The sequence below is a fragment of the Drosophila gunungcola genome, chromosome 3R (genome assembly GCF_025200985.1).
Source record: "Drosophila gunungcola strain Sukarami chromosome 3R, Dgunungcola_SK_2, whole genome shotgun sequence".
In the NCBI taxonomy this organism is placed as follows: Eukaryota; Metazoa; Arthropoda; class Insecta; order Diptera; family Drosophilidae; genus Drosophila; species Drosophila gunungcola.
Window position 1 is genome coordinate 21,448,046 of NC_069139.1, and position 18,046 is coordinate 21,466,091.

General features: G+C 41.6%; 2 protein-coding genes across 8 annotated transcripts in view; both read left to right on the top strand.

Annotated features, from left to right (window-relative positions):
* LOC128252061 (single-minded homolog 2) overlaps positions 1-7,970 on the top strand; it is a 32,837-nt gene extending 24,867 nt beyond the window's left edge. For 6 of the 7 annotated variants that reach the window (XM_052979454.1, XM_052979453.1, XM_052979452.1 and 3 more), the window contains exons 5-9: positions 1,405-1,494; positions 2,662-3,166; positions 3,938-4,761; positions 5,237-5,986; positions 6,301-7,970. In XM_052979454.1, the coding sequence (XP_052835414.1) occupies positions 1,405-1,494; positions 2,662-3,166; positions 3,938-4,761; positions 5,237-5,986; positions 6,301-6,846 (2,715 nt within the window). In that variant the 3' untranslated portion in view covers positions 6,847-7,970. The remainder of the gene's footprint in view (positions 1-1,404; positions 1,495-2,661; positions 3,167-3,937; positions 4,762-5,236; positions 5,987-6,300) is intronic. The other variant, XM_052979459.1, reaches the window with a different exon arrangement.
* An 8,481-nt stretch (positions 7,971-16,451) lies between these two features.
* Positions 16,452-17,800, top strand: LOC128252064 (uncharacterized). Its single transcript, XM_052979464.1, has 3 exons — positions 16,452-16,985; positions 17,048-17,142; positions 17,543-17,800. The coding sequence occupies exons 1-3, from the start codon at positions 16,648-16,650 to the stop codon at positions 17,728-17,730; spliced, it is 621 nt and encodes a 206-aa protein (XP_052835424.1). The 5' UTR covers positions 16,452-16,647; the 3' UTR covers positions 17,731-17,800.
* The last annotated feature ends 246 nt before the right edge of the window (positions 17,801-18,046 follow it).

Here is an 18,046-nt window from a genome sequence, read left to right on the forward strand (position 1 = left end):
ATTTGTCTTTCGAAGCGGCCGGTTTCAGTTTTCCTTCTCATTTTCACTTCACACTTTGCTCGACGGACGGATTGCCGGCGTACCGTTAGTTCCAGTTCAGATCGGTCGGCAATCGCATGCGTTGCCGCCATTAACAGTCCATAAAACCCGACTTTAAAATGCAATCAAAAACAATAATGCGCCAAATAATAAACAAAACAATGAAATGTATTAAAAACTTTTGCATGATTTTGTTGCCGTCTTTGCTTCACATTATATTTTCTTGTTAGCAGCGTCGAGACTTTGGCGGCGCATATCCGAATAGATAATGACAATGGCTCATCTGGGGATTTAAGGGGAGGGAACTGGAATGGAAACCTGCAATTACACCAAATTCTACCGCCTTTTCCCCCTCTTTCTTTCTCGCTCTGTTCAGTTGAAACTCATTGATTTAATTGCAAGCCATTTCCTGGTTGTGTTTGATGTGGAACTCCAGATCCGACTGGGATCGAGACTGGGTACTGGGTACTGGGTACTGTTCACTGGATACACATGTTCGTATATTGTATATAGCGACCTGTGGCTTGGATAAAATAAGCCGCTTAAGCGCTGATTACGCTTTGGCCGCAACTAAGCGCCGCCATCGTGGTTGTCTTTCCACTCGCTCCTGATGCGGTTGAGCCAAAGTTCATTCAAAGGGGCGTACCTAGTACGGGTCAGTAAAAGAACGCTGAGAATAATCTTACCATTATCTCAAAAGCAGATTTATTTCCTGAAAAAAAATTAAACAACAATTATAAGAGAAAACCACTGATTTTGAAATAGTTTTACCTGAAAAATAGTTAGCACTATTGGCAGAAATCAAGGGTCTAGTCATGCAAAAGTCATGATTTTAGACAAAGGCATATAGGATGTCAAAAACTAAAACTGTAGAAGAGTGGAATATCTTAGTAGTGATTTAAAAAATTATATATAAAAGTGTTATTTTAGGTCAGGAAATGCTAAAAAAACGGTTTTAATAATAAATAAAATCCTTTAGATTACAGCTAACAATATATTATACTAAAGCTATGAGATACATGATTTAAATAATTATCAGTTTGCATTGAAGTTGCAATCAAAATCTATTATTTTTCATCAGTCCTAGCTTTGCAGCCTATTTTGTGGCAGTGTATTGAAATGCCTCCGGCTGCCATGATCAATAACATTTCATTCACCAAATTTGACGACCCATGGCAGCTACTGTAATTACACCTTTGCCAACCCATCCGATCTCGAAGATTCATTCATCCAGCCATTGATTCTTGGATCTATCCACTTGTCTCTGCAGCCCATCAGCATCAACAAGAAAAGAAACAAACATTTAATTCATAGTTTTGATTTAATTTTGACCCGTCTACCCTTTCTTTTTGAATTTCTTTGCAGGCCCTAAATGGATTTCTAATGATACTGACATGCGAAGGCGAAGTCTTCTTTGCCACGCACAGCATCGAGAGCTATTTGGGATTTCATCAGGTAAGTGCCACCAGCTTCTAGCTCCTCAGACGCTCTCTTTCGCTCCGTTTTCTGATTGATTTTAATTGCCGACAGTATTCTGCTTTTTGGGTCAATCCGCGGAAGCGGTCTAAGAAAAAAAATGTAATGGTCTAAAATTAGAGAAGAGGTACAAGTATCAAAATTCCGTACAGGCCAACAAAAAAGATTAATTAAACATTCTAAGCATTCGAATTTTTAAAAATTTTAAATCTGACTCGATTTTTACTTTAATAGATGTATGAAAACATAAAGTAAACATAAATTTGTCAAACTCTGGCAAGCAGAAAAGAAGGCAGCAAGACAAGTTCTCTTAAAGGATGCAGAGCTAATCTGGAAAAAAGTTGATTAACCTGATTTTCGTATACCCTGACCCAAATCCGAATTCACAATTTAAGATCTTGGTCCCCGGCAAAGATGTCTGGGCTCGCCACGCTTGAAGGGTACCTGAACCCGAATCGATTCGCGGGTCCGACAGATCATAAATAAAATCAGATTGCGCAATCGATGGGAATCTCCTCCTGGGAGCCCCAACTGCAGTAGCGGGGCGTGGCCAGATTGATTCCGATGCGGGCACTCCGATTTGAATTCGGCTTCCTTCGGCAGCATGTTTGGGGTACACCTTCATTGTAGTTTTGCCTACTTTATTGTCCAATGGAAATTGAAATTGTAGTTAGCATCCGCCCGAGTTGTTGGTTTTCTTTTTTCTTTTCTTTTATTTTTTTTTTTTTTTTGTAAATTTAGTTGTAAATGTGTAAAGCGGCACTTGCCACGCCCCGTTTGGCAGCTCAATTAAAAGCGTTGCTGTTGCTGCCTTGCCGCTTGGCTTCACCTTCGAGAAAATCAGTTGGGTTTGTTTGCTTTTGGTGTTCGCAGAAAGGCGGAGTGGGGAGTATCCCCAAGAATCCCTTGTATCCCCATCAGGCCAACCTTCCTGCTCCTGGCGCGTGCAGAATTTATGTCTCAATTTGTGGCCAACATGGGGCGCATTTTCAATTTGCGCGCATTTTGATTTATACGCCCCGAAATCCCCGGGCGAAAGAGAGCGAAAAGTGAGAGCAAAATCAATAAGAATTGCCAGGTGACTGACCCCTGACCACTATACCAATATACCAATATACGAATATACGAATGTACTCCATCCCACAGTCGGACATCGTCCACCAGTCAGTGTACGAACTGGTCCACTCGGAGGATCGCGAGGAACTGCAGCGCCAGCTGCTGTGGAACAGCTTCCTGCCCGCCGACATGTCCAGCATGCAGCTGGCAGAGACTTTGGCGCCGGACAAGGCGCTCTACCTGGAGCGCAGCTTCACCGTCCGCTTCCGCTGCCTGCTGGACAACACGAGCGGCTTCCTGCGCCTGGACATCCGCGGCCGCATCAAGGTCCTGCACGGCCAGAACCGCAAGACGGAGGAGCCGCCGCTGGCCCTCTTCGCCTACTGCACGCCCTTCGGACCGCCAAGCCTGCTCGAGATCCCGCACAAGGAGAACATGTTCAAGTCCAAGCACAAGCTCGACTTCTCGCTGGTCTCCATGGACCAGCGCGGCAAGCACATCCTGGGCTACGCGGACGCCGAGCTGGTCAACATGGGCGGCTACGACCTGGTGCACTACGACGACCTCGCCTACGTGGCCAGTGCCCATCAGGAGCGTGAGTACTACCATTGACCACTAGGCTTAGCATTTTTTTCATTTTCACTGAAAAGAACGTAGAATGGATGACCAAAGTAGGTCCTACAGCCTAATTAGATTATAATAATATATAAACATTCCTTTTGTAGCCATCTAAACTCTATCTTTTTGTTTACTTCTATAAATCGTTGCAGCGTATTTGAGTTTTTAAATACATTTTTTGTAAACCATAATGGTTATAATAACATTTGATTCATTTAATATTATTAATGCAGTTCATTGCAATGAGTGGTTAAATCGATCTCTATGACATGACAATGATGTTAGCTTAAATTCATGTTGTTTACCTTTTGTACGAATTTAAAATTGTGTGAAAGCAAAAACTTATTTTAAATGGTCAGCTTTTTAGAACTAGTTCGTTGAAGATGTTCTCAATATAAAGTTATTAGTGGTAAAAATAAATAACTACATATTGTTTACTGGCTTTTCTTTTCTTATGTGACGTACTAATCATTGAATGGTAAATGATTTAGGTCTACAAATGAATAAATTCCGAGATCATTCACCAAACTTAAAATTGTTTAAAAACCAAAATCGAACTTCACTTTCTTTAAATGCTTAAAATTCCAGACTTAATTGATCTACTTTTAAGGATTAAAATACATAACTAAATAGTCTGGTCTTGTTTTTTCTGACGAAAAGTACCAATCTTTGTATTATTTATCCGTATCTCAGTTAATATACACATTCCTAGATCATGGTCCACACTCAACATTTTGTTTCTCTGCAGTTCTGAAAACGGGAGCCTCCGGCATGATTGCCTATCGCTACCAGAAGAAGGACGGCGAGTGGCAGTGGCTGCAAACGAGCTCACGTCTGGTGTACAAAAATTCCAAGCCGGACTTTGTGATCTGCACGCACCGCCAGCTGATGGACGAGGAGGGCCACGATCTGCTGGGCAAGCGGACGATGGACTTCAAGGTCAGCTACCTGGACACGGGCCTGGCGTCCACCTACTTCTCCGAGGCGGATCAGCTGGTTGTGCCGCCGAGCGCTTCTCCGACGGCCCACGCCCTGCCGCCGCCGGTGACGCCAACGCGTCCCAATCGCCGTTACAAGACGCAGTTGCGCGACTTCCTCTCCACCTGCCGCAGCAAGCGCAAGCTGCAGCAGCAGCAAAATCAGCAGCAGACGCAGCAAACCTCTCCCCTGGGTGGTCCGGTGGGTTCGCCTGCTCCGGCCGTGGCCGTGGAGTACTTGCCCGATCCGGCGGCTGCGGTGGCCGCCGCCTACTCCAACCTGAACCCCATGTACACGACCTCGCCGTACGCTAGTGCCGCGGACAATCTCTACATGGGCAGCTCCATGCCGGCCAACGCCTTCTACCCGGTCAGTGAGAACCTCTTCCATCAGTACCGACTGCAGGGCGCCGTCGGTGGCTACTACACGGACTACCCGCACTCCGGCGCCCCGGCATCGGCCTACGTGGCGAATGGCTTCCTCTCCTACGACGGATACGCCATCGCCTCCAAGGCGGACGAAAAGTGGCAGGAGACGGGCAAGTACTACAGTGGCTACAGCAGCGGCTACGGGAGCCCGACATCCACGCCACAGGTGAGTGGAGTCATGAACAGGGATAGAAACATTCCCAACTTTAAGGCTTGAGTAGGATATAGGTCCCAGGTAAAACTGTGCAGACTTAAAAAATATTTTAAATATTAGCAGAGTTGATCAAATATCTATACAACAATTTTAATTTAATAAACACGTAGAAAATAGTGTATGCTTTACATTTTAAAAGCGTTCTGCTAAAAACAATGTTTTTGCTGCATTAAGGCACCAAGTATTACAAAAGCATTAGGAGACTTCAAATACTATACAAAAAAAAGGCCTTTAATATGTTGCTAAATTTCTAATTGACCTTTTTTGCTGTGGTGTAATTTTATTATTAGATGTAATATATGGCCTTACCTAGATAATTCCGACAAAATGGAGTGCATTATTAACTTTTTTCCGAACCACCTTTTTTATAAGAGTTATCTTTAAATCCGTCACTGATCATTAATCCGATTTTCTATTTCCTCGACAGCAAATTCCCCTTAAGACGCCGAAGTCTTCACCCCAGGTCATGGAGGTGATCTCCTGCTCCTCGGACGGACCCTCGCCCGTGGGCGGCGCCACGCCCAATGGCGTTGGCAGTGCCACGCCCAAAGTGGAGCTGGCCGCAGCAACGGCTGCAGCAGCTGCGAGCCAGGATCCCTACGAGCGTCAGACGGTGCTAATGTGGGGCACCACGCACTCGAGCGGGGTGCCGCTGAACAGTCTGCAGGGTGGACGGAGTGGGACTGGAAATCCGGGCTCCCCGCAGCGAGCCACGCCTCTGACCAACGGACTGGGCTATCCCGGCGCCAGCAATAATAACAACGAGCACGAACCTGCAACGGCGGCCAAGTGGAACGGGACAAAGGAGCTGCCGGGAAAGTCGGCCAGCGCCAGTACGCCGGAGAGCTACCAGATGCAGCACGACGACTCCGGCCTGTACTCCGCCTCCTCGCACACAACGTCGCCCCAGCAGCAGCAACAACAACAGCAACAGCAGCAGCAGCTACAGCAGTCGCAGCGAGGAGTGGGTTCCAATGTTAGCGCTCCCAGCAGCTCCCTCACCAGCACCACGGGCACAGATCAGCAGGCGGTGCACCCACCCAGTTGCCACCAACAACAGCAACAGCAACAGCAGCAGCAGCAGACGCAACACCATCACGCCCACCCGCATCCGCACTCGCATCATCACCACCATCATCACCACCACCATGAGACGGCGCATCAGCACAGCAGCGAGGTATGGACGCCCGCCTCCTACACGCAGTACTCGCAGTACTTCACGTACCATCATCCGCATACGCATCCGCATCCGCATCCGCACCCGCACCACCCGTCGGCTGGCGGCGGTGGCCATGTTCCGGCCCAGTCGCATCACCTGCACCACGGCCACCGCTAGAAGGCGGATAGATTGCACCAGTAATGAAGCACCCGCACTCTATGTACTCACCCACAACCACTCACCTTCTGAAACCTATAGAAACCTATAGAAACCTATAGAATCGCACTCCAGTGCTCTCTCGCCTGACTACTAACCATAACGATCCTCCTTAGATCATACTCACCAACCATCAGCAGCAGCAGCAGCAGCAATCGCTGGCCGGCTATCCGCTGCACCATCAGCTGGTGGGAGTCGGATCAGGATCACCGCCGCCGCCATCCGCGTTGTCCCGCTCGCCCACAGCTCTGCCGGCGGTGAGTAGCCTGCTCAACGGATCAGCTTCAGCAGGATCAGGATCAGGATCGGCAGCCGACATACCCTACCAGCAGCTGGCCATTGTGTCCGCTCCGCTGGTGATCTGCGCCGAGGAGGTGGGCATTGGACGTAAGTCATCCAAGCAGCAACAACAGCAGCAGTCGCTGCAGCAACTGCAGCAGCAACCGTCCCTGCAACAGCAGCAACATGCAATTTACCAGCAGCAGCAACACCACCACCACCACCACACGCAGCACCATTCGCATCATCAGCTGCTCTATCCGGCGAACATTACGGCGCACACGGCGCTGGCCTATGCCCCGCCCACCGCCGGGGGGGCGTACGCCGATGGCAGTCCGCTGCTCTCCTTCTCCGAGGTGACCAACACGCTACTCAACCAGTGAATCCTGACTCAGTGATTGTCGAGACGAGACGAAGCGCCGAAGGAGGCCGTTCAACAGTTTTGCCAAAATGTGGACTATGACTATCGTATCTTCCATAATCTGAACCAGCTACGAATGGATATAGCCAGAGCACGCCATTCGTCCACCCACTCCTTGGTTGACAGCAGCAACAGAAGCAGAGAAGATTTATATTTATTTTACTGTGATAATTTATAGATACATTGTATTGTATGTGACACTAGGTTTGCCCATTAACAAATCCATAACAGCCGTAATATTCGTATCCAAACTTCCAGGGAATTGGAAATGGGTACTGCAACCTTGACCAGCACAAAGTTAGGCAGCGACACCCCGTTTTATCCTAAGCAATCATGGGTAGACGGCGGCCAGCTTCGACATTCAATTTCAGTTGTAGTTACAACCAAAGATTTCTCTAACTTATACTTATCATTTTAGCATAATACGATCCATCCAATTGGCTTCGATGTGTTGCGCCAAACTTTAGTTACATTTCAGTTACACTCGTGAGCAGAGTAAGGAATAAATGCATAAATAGTTGCGTTTAAGAGTGCTTGAGTAGCATTTAAGTGAATAACAGATGCTTGTATCCATATTTAATTGAACTTTAGACGTAACGAGTAATGCAAGATAAAGTAATTTTCATGATTCCTATCGTTTAGCATGTAATTAAATTAATCCGTAAGCGGATATATTTATAACTGTATACACATAATGTATTGTATGTTTAAAGTTTTCTTGGAATTTCTAGTCGCCCGCATAAAACATTTACTTATAAATTAAACAACTACCACACAAAATACACTTGTATGGTAAACATATTTTGCAATTCGGAAGTAATACTGTAGTCTGTACTACTTGTATGATGATGACCGACTACTGGTAACCAGCAATGAAAAATCGATCGAAATTACCGCTTTAAATTCGATGTTTATGTATTCGAAAAAATAAATAATTAATTTAAAATGTAGATAACCTGTCAGCTAATTAAAATAAAACGTTTAATACAATTTCAATTAAAAACTAATAAAAAAAACCCGAGTGCATGTCAAGCGCGCCTATCCAAAACAATCAGAGCGAAATAAATCTAGAAAATAATCGAACTATCAAAATGTCTTTTAACTCAAAGTCCCAGCGGCGAAATTTGCCATTCCGAAATCGATAACATATGCATTATTTTGCAGCCAGTAATCAGGAGCAAATGGATTACTTTGCCCTAGGCATGGCCGCTTTGTAATACAATCTGCATATTTAACAATGGGACAATTTTTTCGAATCGCCTTTGGGTCCGATTACAATTCAGTATACAATTTAAAAAACGTTTACTGAGTTGTAATGCAGTATTTTAACTCCTTTAACTATACCAAAAAGAAGTTGTTATTTTTAATGTTCCGAAGCACAAAAGTCACGGATGGAAACAATTCAGCTGAAATATTACCGACAAGCCTGCAGTTCTACGTCCATAACTTTATTAATTGACATCCGATTTCGAAGTGGTATACCTTAAAAATCTTCTGGCTTAAGTCTCTAAAAATCTGCGTTCAAAAATTAGTTTGTACGTGCGAACCGATTTTTTTTAGTTTTTATGATGTTACCCCTTTCCAAATTTCCAAAAAATGACTTTGCTGAATAGTGATGAAAATCCTGCAGCTCTAATTTCATAACTTTTTTAATTGGCATCCGATTTCGAAGTGGTATACCTTAAAAGTCTTGTGGCTTAAGCCTCTAGAAATCTGCGTTAAAAAATTAGTTTGTACTTGCGGATCGATTTTCAAATTTCCAAAAAATAACTTTGCGGAAAAGCCTGCAGTTCTAATTCTACAAATTTTTTATTAGACATTCGATTTCGAAGTGGTATACCATAAAAGTCTTGTGGCTTAAGCCTCTAAAAATCTGCGTTAAAAAATTAGTTTGTACTTGCAGATCGATTTTTTGTCATTTTTATGATGTTTCCAAATATCCAAAAAATGACTCTGCTGAATAGTGATGAAAAGCCTGCAGTTCTAATTCCATAACTTTTTTAATTGGCATCCGATTTGGAAGTGGTATACCTTAAAAGTCTTGTGGCTTAAGCCTCTAAAAATCTGCGATAAAAAATTAGTTTGTACTTGCGGACCGATTTTTAGTCATTTTTATGATGTTTCCAAATTTCCAAAAAATTACTTTGCTGAATAGTGATGAATAGCCTGCAGTTCTAATTCCATAACTTTTTTAATTGGCATCCGATTTGGAAGTGGTATACCTTAAAAGTCTTGTGGCTTAAGCCTCTAGAAATCTGCGATAAAAAATTAGTTTGTACTTGCGGACCGAATTTTTGTCATTTTTCTGATGTTACCCCTTTCCAAATTTCCAAAAAATGACTTTGCTGAATAGCGATGAAAAGCCTGCAGTTCTAATTCCATAACTTTTTTAATTGCCATCCGATTTCAAAGTGGTATACCTTAAAAGTCTTGTGGCTTAAGCCTCTAAAAATCTGCGCTAAAAAATTAGTTTGTACTTGCGGATCGATTTTTTGTCATTTTTATGATGTTACCCCTTTCCAAATTTCCAAAAAATGACTTTGCTGAATGGTGATGAAAAGCCTGCAGTTCTAATTCCATAACTTTTTTAATTGGCATCCGATTTCGAAGTGGTATACCTTAAAAGTCTTGTGGCTTAAGCCTCTAAAAATCTGCGTTAAAAAATTAGTTTGTACTTGCGGATCGATTTTCAAATTTCCAAAAAATAACTTTGCGGAAAAGCCTGCAGTTCTAATTCTACAACTTTTTTATTAGACATCCGATTTCGAAGTGGTACACCTTAAAAGTCTTGTGGCTTAAGCCTCTAAAAATCTGCGCTAAAAAATTAGTTTGTACTTGCGGATCGATTTTTTGTCATTTTTATGATGTTACCCCTTTCCAAATTTCCAAAAAATGACTTTGCTGAATAGTGATGAAAAGCCTGCAGTTCTAATTCCATAACTTTTGTAATTGGCATCCGATTTCGAAGTGGTATACCTTAAAAGTCTTGTGGCTTAAGCCTCTAAAAATCTGCGTTAAAAAATTAGTTTGTACTTGCGGATCGATTTTTTGTCATTTTTATGATGTTACCCCTTTCTAAATTTCCAAAAAATGACTTTGCTGAATAGTGATGAAAAGCCTGCAGTTCTAATTCCATAACTTTTTTAATTGGCATCCGATTTCGAAGTGGTATACCTTAAAAGTCTTGTGGCTTAAGCCTCTAAAAATCTGCGTTAAAAAATTAGTTTGTACTTGCGGATCGATTTTTTGTCATTTTTATGATGTTACCCCTTTCTAAATTTCCAAAAAATGACTTTGCTGAATAGTGATGAAAAGCCTGCAGTTCTAATTCCATAACTTTTTTAATTGGCATCCGATTTGGAAGTGGTATACCTTAAAAGTCTTGTGGCTTAAGCCTCTAAAAATCTGCGATAAAAAATTTGTTTGTACTTGCGGACCGATTTTTTGTCATTTTTCTGATGTTACCCCTTTCCAAATTTCCAAAAAATGACTTTGCTGAATAGCGATGAAAAGCCTGCAGTTCTAATTCCATAACTTTTTTAATTGGCATCCGATTTCAAAGTGGTATACCTTAAAAGTCTTGTGGCTTAAGCCTCTAAAAATCTGCGCTAAAAAATTAGTTTGTACTTGCGGATCGATTTTTTGTCATTTTTTTGATGTTACCCCTTTCCAAATTTCCAAAAAATGACTTTGCTGAATGGTGATGAAAAGCCTGCAGTTCTAATTCCATAACTTTTTTAATTGGCATCCGATTTCGAAGTGGTATACCTTAAAAGTCTTGTGGCTTAAGCCTCTAAAAATCTGCGATAAAAAATTTGTTTGTACTTGCGGACCGATTTTTTGTCATTTTTCTGATGTTACCCCTTTCCAAATTTCCAAAAAATGACTTTGCTGAATAGCGATGAAAAGCCTGCAGTTCTAATTCCATAACTTTTTTAATTGGCATCCGATTTCAAAGTGGTATACCTTAAAAGTCTTGTGGCTTAAGCCTCTAAAAATCTGCGCTAAAAAATTAGTTTGTACTTGCGGATCGATTTTTTGTCATTTTTATGATGTTACCCCTTTCCAAATTTCCAAAAAATGACTTTGCTGAATGGTGATGAAAAGCCTGCAGTTCTAATTCCATAACTTTTTTAATTGGCATCCGATTTCGAAGTGGTATACCTTAAAAGTCTTGTGGCTTAAGCCTCTAAAAATCTGCGTTAAAAAATTAGTTTGTACTTGCGGATCGATTTTTTGTCATTTTTATGATGTTACCCCTTTCTAAATTTCCAAAAAATGACTTTGCTGAATAGTGATGAAAAGCCTGCAGTTCTAATTCCATTATTTTTTTAAATGGCATCCGATTTCTAAGTGGTATACCTTAAAAGTCTTGTGGCTTAAGCCTCTAAAAATCTGCGTTAAAAAATTAGTTTGTACTTGCGAACCGATTTTTTGTTATTTTTCTGATGTTACCCCTTTCCAAATTTCCAAAAAATAACTTTGCGGAAAAGCCTGCAGTTCTAATTCTACAACTTTTTTATTAGACATCCGATTTCGAAGTGGTACACCTTAAAAGTCTTGTGGCTTAAGCCTCTAAAAATCTGCATTAAAAAATTAGTTTGTACTTGCGGATCGATTTTTTGTCATTTTTATGATGTTACCCCTTTCCAAATTTCCAAAAAATGACTGCTGAATAGTGATGAAAAGCCTGCAGTTCTAATTCCATAACTTTTTTAATTGGCATCCGATTTCTAAGTGGTATACCTTAAAAGTCTTGTGGCTTAAGCCTCTAAAAATCTGCGTTAAAAAATTAGTTTGTACTTGCGAACCGATTTTTTTGTCATTTTTCTGATGTTACCCCTTTCCAAATTTCCAAAAAATAACTTTGCGGAAAAGCCTGCAGTTCTAATTCTACAACTTTTTTATTAGACATCCGATTTCGAAGTGGTACACCTTAAAAGTCTTGTGGCTTAAGCCTCTAAAAATCTGCATTAAAAAATTAGTTTGTACTTGCGGATCGATTTTTTGTCATTTTTATGATGTTACCCCTTTCCAAATTTCAAAAAAATGACTTTGCTGAATAGTGATGAAAAGCCTGCAGTTCTAATTCCATAACTTTTTTAATTGGCATCCGATTTCGAAGTGGTATACCTTAAAAATCTTGTGGCTTAAGCCTTTAAAAATCTGCGTTAAAAAATTAGTTTGTACTTGCGGATCGATTTTTTGGCAATTTTCTGATGTTACCCCTTTCCAAATTTCCAAAAAATGACTGTGCGGAAAAGCCTGCAGTTCTAATTCTACAACTTTTTTATTACACATCCGATTTCGAAGTGGTATACCTTAAAAGTCTTGTGGCTAACGCCTTTAAAAATCGGCGTTAAAAAATTAGTTTGTACTTGCGGATCGTTTTTTTGTAATTTTTATGATGTTAACCCTTTCCAAATTTCCAAAAAAATGACTTTGCGGAAAAGCCTGCAGTTCTAATTCTACAGCTTTTTTATTAGACATCCGATTTCGAAGTGGTATACCATAAAAGTCTTGTGGCTTAAGCCTCTAAAAATCTGCATTAAAAAATTAGTTTGTACTTGCGGACCGATTTTTTGTTATTTTTATGATGTTACCCCTTTCCAAATTTCAAAAAAATGACTTTGCTGAATAGTGATGAATAGCCTGCAGTTCTAATTCCATTATTTTTTTAAATGGCATCCGATTTCTAAGTGGTATACCTTAAAAGTCTTGTGGCTTGCTCTTTTAAAAATCTGAGTTAAAAACTTGGTTTGTTTTTATGTTATTCCTAATTTAATTTTTTGTTATATCTTAGTTCTAATTTATGAATTTATTTTTGATATGATAGTTTTATATTTTTGTTTGCCTAGTTATAAAAGATCTCCATTAGGTTTATAATTAGCATTGTTTTTTTGTGTTTTAAGATAAATTCTATACAGAAAGCGGAAAGGTCTGTCTGGGAAGCCTCTAAAAATCTGCGTAGAAAATATGAATCATTTTTGCCTAAGAGTATGCTACAAAGGTGTCGTTAAAAAAGTTACCTCAAAAATATACCACACTTATTTATAGTTTTAGTCAAACTAGCCCTATAAACTATTTGAATTTAGAATTTTATATTGCGGACATAAAGTTTCTATCCTGTAAATTTATATAATAAATCTATCTTTAGGAAGCTTCTTATTTTTTCACTGGGTGAAAGCTTTTCTTACAAAGTTGGTATGGGGTTATGTGCTTTGGGACCTCATACAATTTAAGTTCATGTAAATAGGTAACTCGCGTCTTCCCAATCTGTAATCACTTGGTTTGCCAAGGTGTAACAATAGTAAATCTCAATTTTCCATGGAGCAATTGCCATTCAACCACAAACCATTACCATCTCCAAACTTAATTGGAGGCTTTACTGCCTTTAATTGACAACGACAACGTGGCGCACACACGCGACACACAAAAGTTTTGATTGACACCTAACAATCATATTTTCCTGGCTATATAGATAATGGAAAGCATTCATCCGATGCTGGGGCGCAGATTTGAAGACTAGCACGGATCACAAAGGCATAATCATCCGGCGAAGCGGGAGCGCCCCGAACTCAACGTGAATAGTAAGCAATTCGATGTGGGCTGCGTTGTTTACGCTACATATTAAATGATTTATTCTGCAGCCGTACTCTTTCGAATTATCCCAAGACCAAACACAACACATCCATCCAGTGTGTGTTTTGAGCCTCGAAAGCAAACCAATTAATCACTCACACCAGTTCCGATGTGCGATACAATTGAACCGTTGAACCAAATCCACATTGAAGATATTTGTCGATCTGATGGCTTCATTGTTGAAGTGGCTGCCGCGCACTTGACTTGGGTTCGCTGAATGCCCTCCGGGCAACCTGAGGCTAGGAGCTGCTCCTCCATTGCTCCATTGCCAAGTGAAGGTCGCGTTGAGCAGTCGCAATGGGAAACAATGCTACGTGTATGCTACCTTTTTGGCATTTCAGAACCACCCCTGACAGAAGAAGTCGAGGCGGCAAGTGAATGGCAGTTGGCCCACAAATTGCCGATGCTCTGTTTGGGAAATTTGAAGAGGTAGCCGAAGTGTTAATATGCGGCCCCATAACCTCCCTGGCTAGGGTATATGACTATTCAAATGTATACTGCTTGTTACCTCCGCCGAATTGGTCATTTTATTGTTTTGTGGCCAGTTCGTGTCTTGAGTCTTTCGATTGACGCATCTTTGAGATCATTCTCTAATAGATTGCAGCCACAACAGAATGAGAAACTCGAACTGAAATAGAAATAAATTCAACAATTAACAAAGTGCGCCGTTTGTTTACTTTGATTTACTTAACGTTTCTTTTTCTTTTTCTTTTTTTGTTGCTTTTGGCGTTTGCAGTGCTGGCTTTGGAGCTTGACCTTTAATAGTCGTGTTGTACATTGTGCCATGGGCGTCTTGGTAGGTCCGCGGCAGATCGAGATGGAGATCGAATTGGAGAGTGGGGCCAAAGAAGCTGGAGCATCACAAATGCCTGCAATTGAACTTCAAATCCGTTTTTGGCGGCTGCCTGTGTAAGTGCAATAAAATGCTGCCAAAGGTGATAATCTCGGCTTATTCATTGCTCTTCATGTTCGTCACTTAAGGTCAATGATATGGCAGAGCTGACCGCACGCCGGACGCGAACGTGATCATGGCTCAGCCGCTGACCTTGCTGCATTGTTGGTTTGACAAATTTGTAGCAGCTACCAGCTAGCAGCCGAAATTGCCACTTTTGCCTGCGACCGGATGCGGCTAAGACTCGAGCTACTTCTTCAGTCGTCGGTGTCGGCAGAGGTGTTTGTCTTTCCTCTTAGCACTCTTTTTGAACTAACAGTGCGTATGCGCAATAATTTCCATATGACTGGCTGTTATCAATTACGAGTGCTTAGTCGCTCCACTTTCGATTTCGATGCGCAGCACGATACTGCCTAATAAACGTGTGAATCTGCCCCCACGGGCTGGTTTTATTTGCTCGTTGCTAACTCGTAAAGCTCTTCACTGGGGACCTTGTCAAATAAACAGCTCTGCGAGCGGAGAACTGCCCGAGCGGCGACTCCAACTATCGGCATGAATTATGTGGAATTGCACCAATTTGGCAATTAAACATGAGTAGACGTAGCCTACGAGTGGGCGGAAAGCAGGGGGCTTTTCAGCCAAGAGAGGCAGAAAAAGCAAGAGATTCAGTGAGCATAAATGACAGAAGCAAATGTTGTTTGTGGCTCATCGACCTTCAATGGAATCACAGCCAGAGATGATGATGATGACACACCTATGTACATACGTACTCTTGTTGTGTGAATTCTGCTGTGGGTCCCACACCTTCTCACTGTTCTTTTGCCATGACTGGAGTGAACCCCTTTGACATAGCGGCTAATTGCACAAGCGAGCAGAGCAGGGCAGAGCCAAACCGAATTCCAAGTTCGTGATATGTAAGAATACAAAGTCAAAGAATGTCGATCACGGGAGCCAGAACTCCCACACCGAGGCTCAAATTAATTTTGGCGGCTCTTCAATGCATTATCACCCTATTAAGCCGCCATTAGTCTCTGTGTTACGAAACTTAAGCTATTATTAAAAAGGTTGTGACGGAATCATTTTTTGGGACGCAAAAATAGTTGGAGAATTATAATTTGCGGAGATTTATTACCTAATTTAATTCTGTGAATTAAAGAAAGAACAAAGAATTTTGAATTTATAATAAGAATGTTGAAATGTACATAAAAGTCGAGATTTATTAAAAGGGGATTGAAATTTGTATTTTTCTACTATATTCTTAGAATCCTATTAAAAAATAATAATAAATGTTCTAGTTTGATAAATTGTGTTGCACAGGAATCACCATTAAAGGAAGTTTGCTAAAAGACCAACCTTGCCTTTAATTATTTATTGTACCATTTTTCACCAAATTAGTCGTGTTTGTATTTGAATTGTCAGCAGAGAAAATTATTTACAATCAAAAGCCTTACAAACCTTGTTCGAACTATCAGCGCTGATTGCGAATCTTGAGTTGTAGTCGAGCCAATCTTCAAGTGTCGCTCGCTATAGATTGACCTTAAAATCGGATTTTTTATTTGGGATGGTGTGTCAAATGGACCTCCAGCTGGCCGCTTGCAAGCTACCGATTGATGATGATGCTGGTACGATGATGCTGCTTCTGTGGCAACGGCAAGTCATTGCTCACCCAATTTCAAAATATTAATAACTCACACACATGTACACTGTACACGAAAATAAAATGGGGAAAATATAAGTAAAAAAGAAAAATAAAAACTTGCATTAAATCCGCTCTAAGACAATTCCATTGGCATTCAGCGTGTGGCTCAAATTTCACTAATCACCGAACCTTCCTCAATCACTGCCCCCTCTGTGGGATCAATCATGAGATCGATCGAATTCGGTTTTCGATTGCCGCACTGAAGGTCGCCCTCCATCGATTCGTCTTCGGCAGCTCGAAGATGAATTACATTTACATTTCGTTACTGTAATTGCTAACGAATTGCTGCCAGACCCACATGAGGCACACTCACACGATCCAAAGATCTCTATGATGTTAAGGTCATATTCGGTTGACATTGTCAGAACCGAATTCAGAGTTAGTTACAACTTTCCCACAGACACAAAAGGTTGAAGGAATTTTTCGAACAACAATAAAAATCGGAAGTCTTGAATTCCACAAGAAACGTTCGAGGCCTTTTTTCAGTGATCATTTTTGTTTAGGGAGAGAGATAGATAGGAACCATCGCCATGAACACCATTGAGGAGGACTGCAATAGCCTCACCTATGGCTCCCCCCAGAGTCCGGAAACCGATCGGGATCAGGAGCAATCCCCTTCCCAGCTCCAGGCAACCCCATCGCAGTCAGGAGCGCGCAAGCGGATGGAGACTCCCATCCGAGTGCGCGACATGATCAACCTGTACAACTTCGCCACGCAGAAGAACCAGGAGCTGGAGCGGGCCAAGTCCATTTACTTCGGCAACGGCCTAAGGTCGGATGAGGAGCAGGCGGTGGAAGGCGATTGCGGCAGCAGCTGCTGCAACATGTCGCTATCGGAGGATAGGGACCAAGGCGCCGCTAACGGAGGGTGAGCGTTCGGCCCTCGGGCCTTCTTCTATTATACCCACTAAACCATCGCCTAAACCACAGGGACGGACAGTGCTCGGTGCGCCAAGAGAATCCGGCTGACAACGAAGTGGAAAGAATCTACAAGAGCAAAACCACCATTCGTCGCACAAACCAGGGTAAGCCAATTTCAGGAAAATAAAATCAAGAGCACTAACAGGAAATTAATATTCTAAATGTATTTAGATTTATTTAAATTAGAAAATTCAGTAAAACAGTTCCAAAGCAATTCTCAGAATGCTACAAATACAACTAATTAAAGTTCATCTATAAATTCCTTTTCAAAAACTTGAAGAAAAGCTGACGATACCAAAACTACTCTGTTTTGTTACTTTTATTTAATACCTAAATATTATCAAACGAAAATCTCTTTTGAAAATAAGTTTAATAAGTTTATAAGAAAAACAATTTTAAATTTTCTAAATAATAAAAAGTAGTTACTACATACACATCGGAAATTCGAAGACAATTTAATTGACTCATATATGTGAACCCCTGATAATTAATGTTTCCCAACAGGCGCTCGCATTATTATAGACATTTTCTTTGACAAGAAGGATAGCAACATAGACTTAGTGGGCAGCCGTGTGGAGACGGACATCCCCGAGAGCCGCATCCTGGCTGACTTCCAGCAACACTCGCTGGCCATGAAGAACGAGGAGCAAAAACAGGGGATCCAGAATGGGCCCAGTGCCCAGTCCACATAGACTAGCCTTAGAAAGCCAGAAGATATCTAACTAAATTCCGGGTTGCAACGTATACACACTGTGTTAAGCATTTGTTATTTTCTTTATTTTTGACAACAGCAGACAATATACGACAAAAAAAAAAAGCTTTCGATTGACTCTCGACACTTTCGACTTCAACTTCCTCCCAGATCCGTCACGAAAAATTGAAAATGGCCAAAGATGGAAAGGGGGAAAAGGGGGAAACAGGGGGTTGGGTGAAATCGGACGCCCAGCGAATATGAAACCTGGCAACTCAATGAGGCAACACACGACTACGATGAAAACCTGAGTGCGC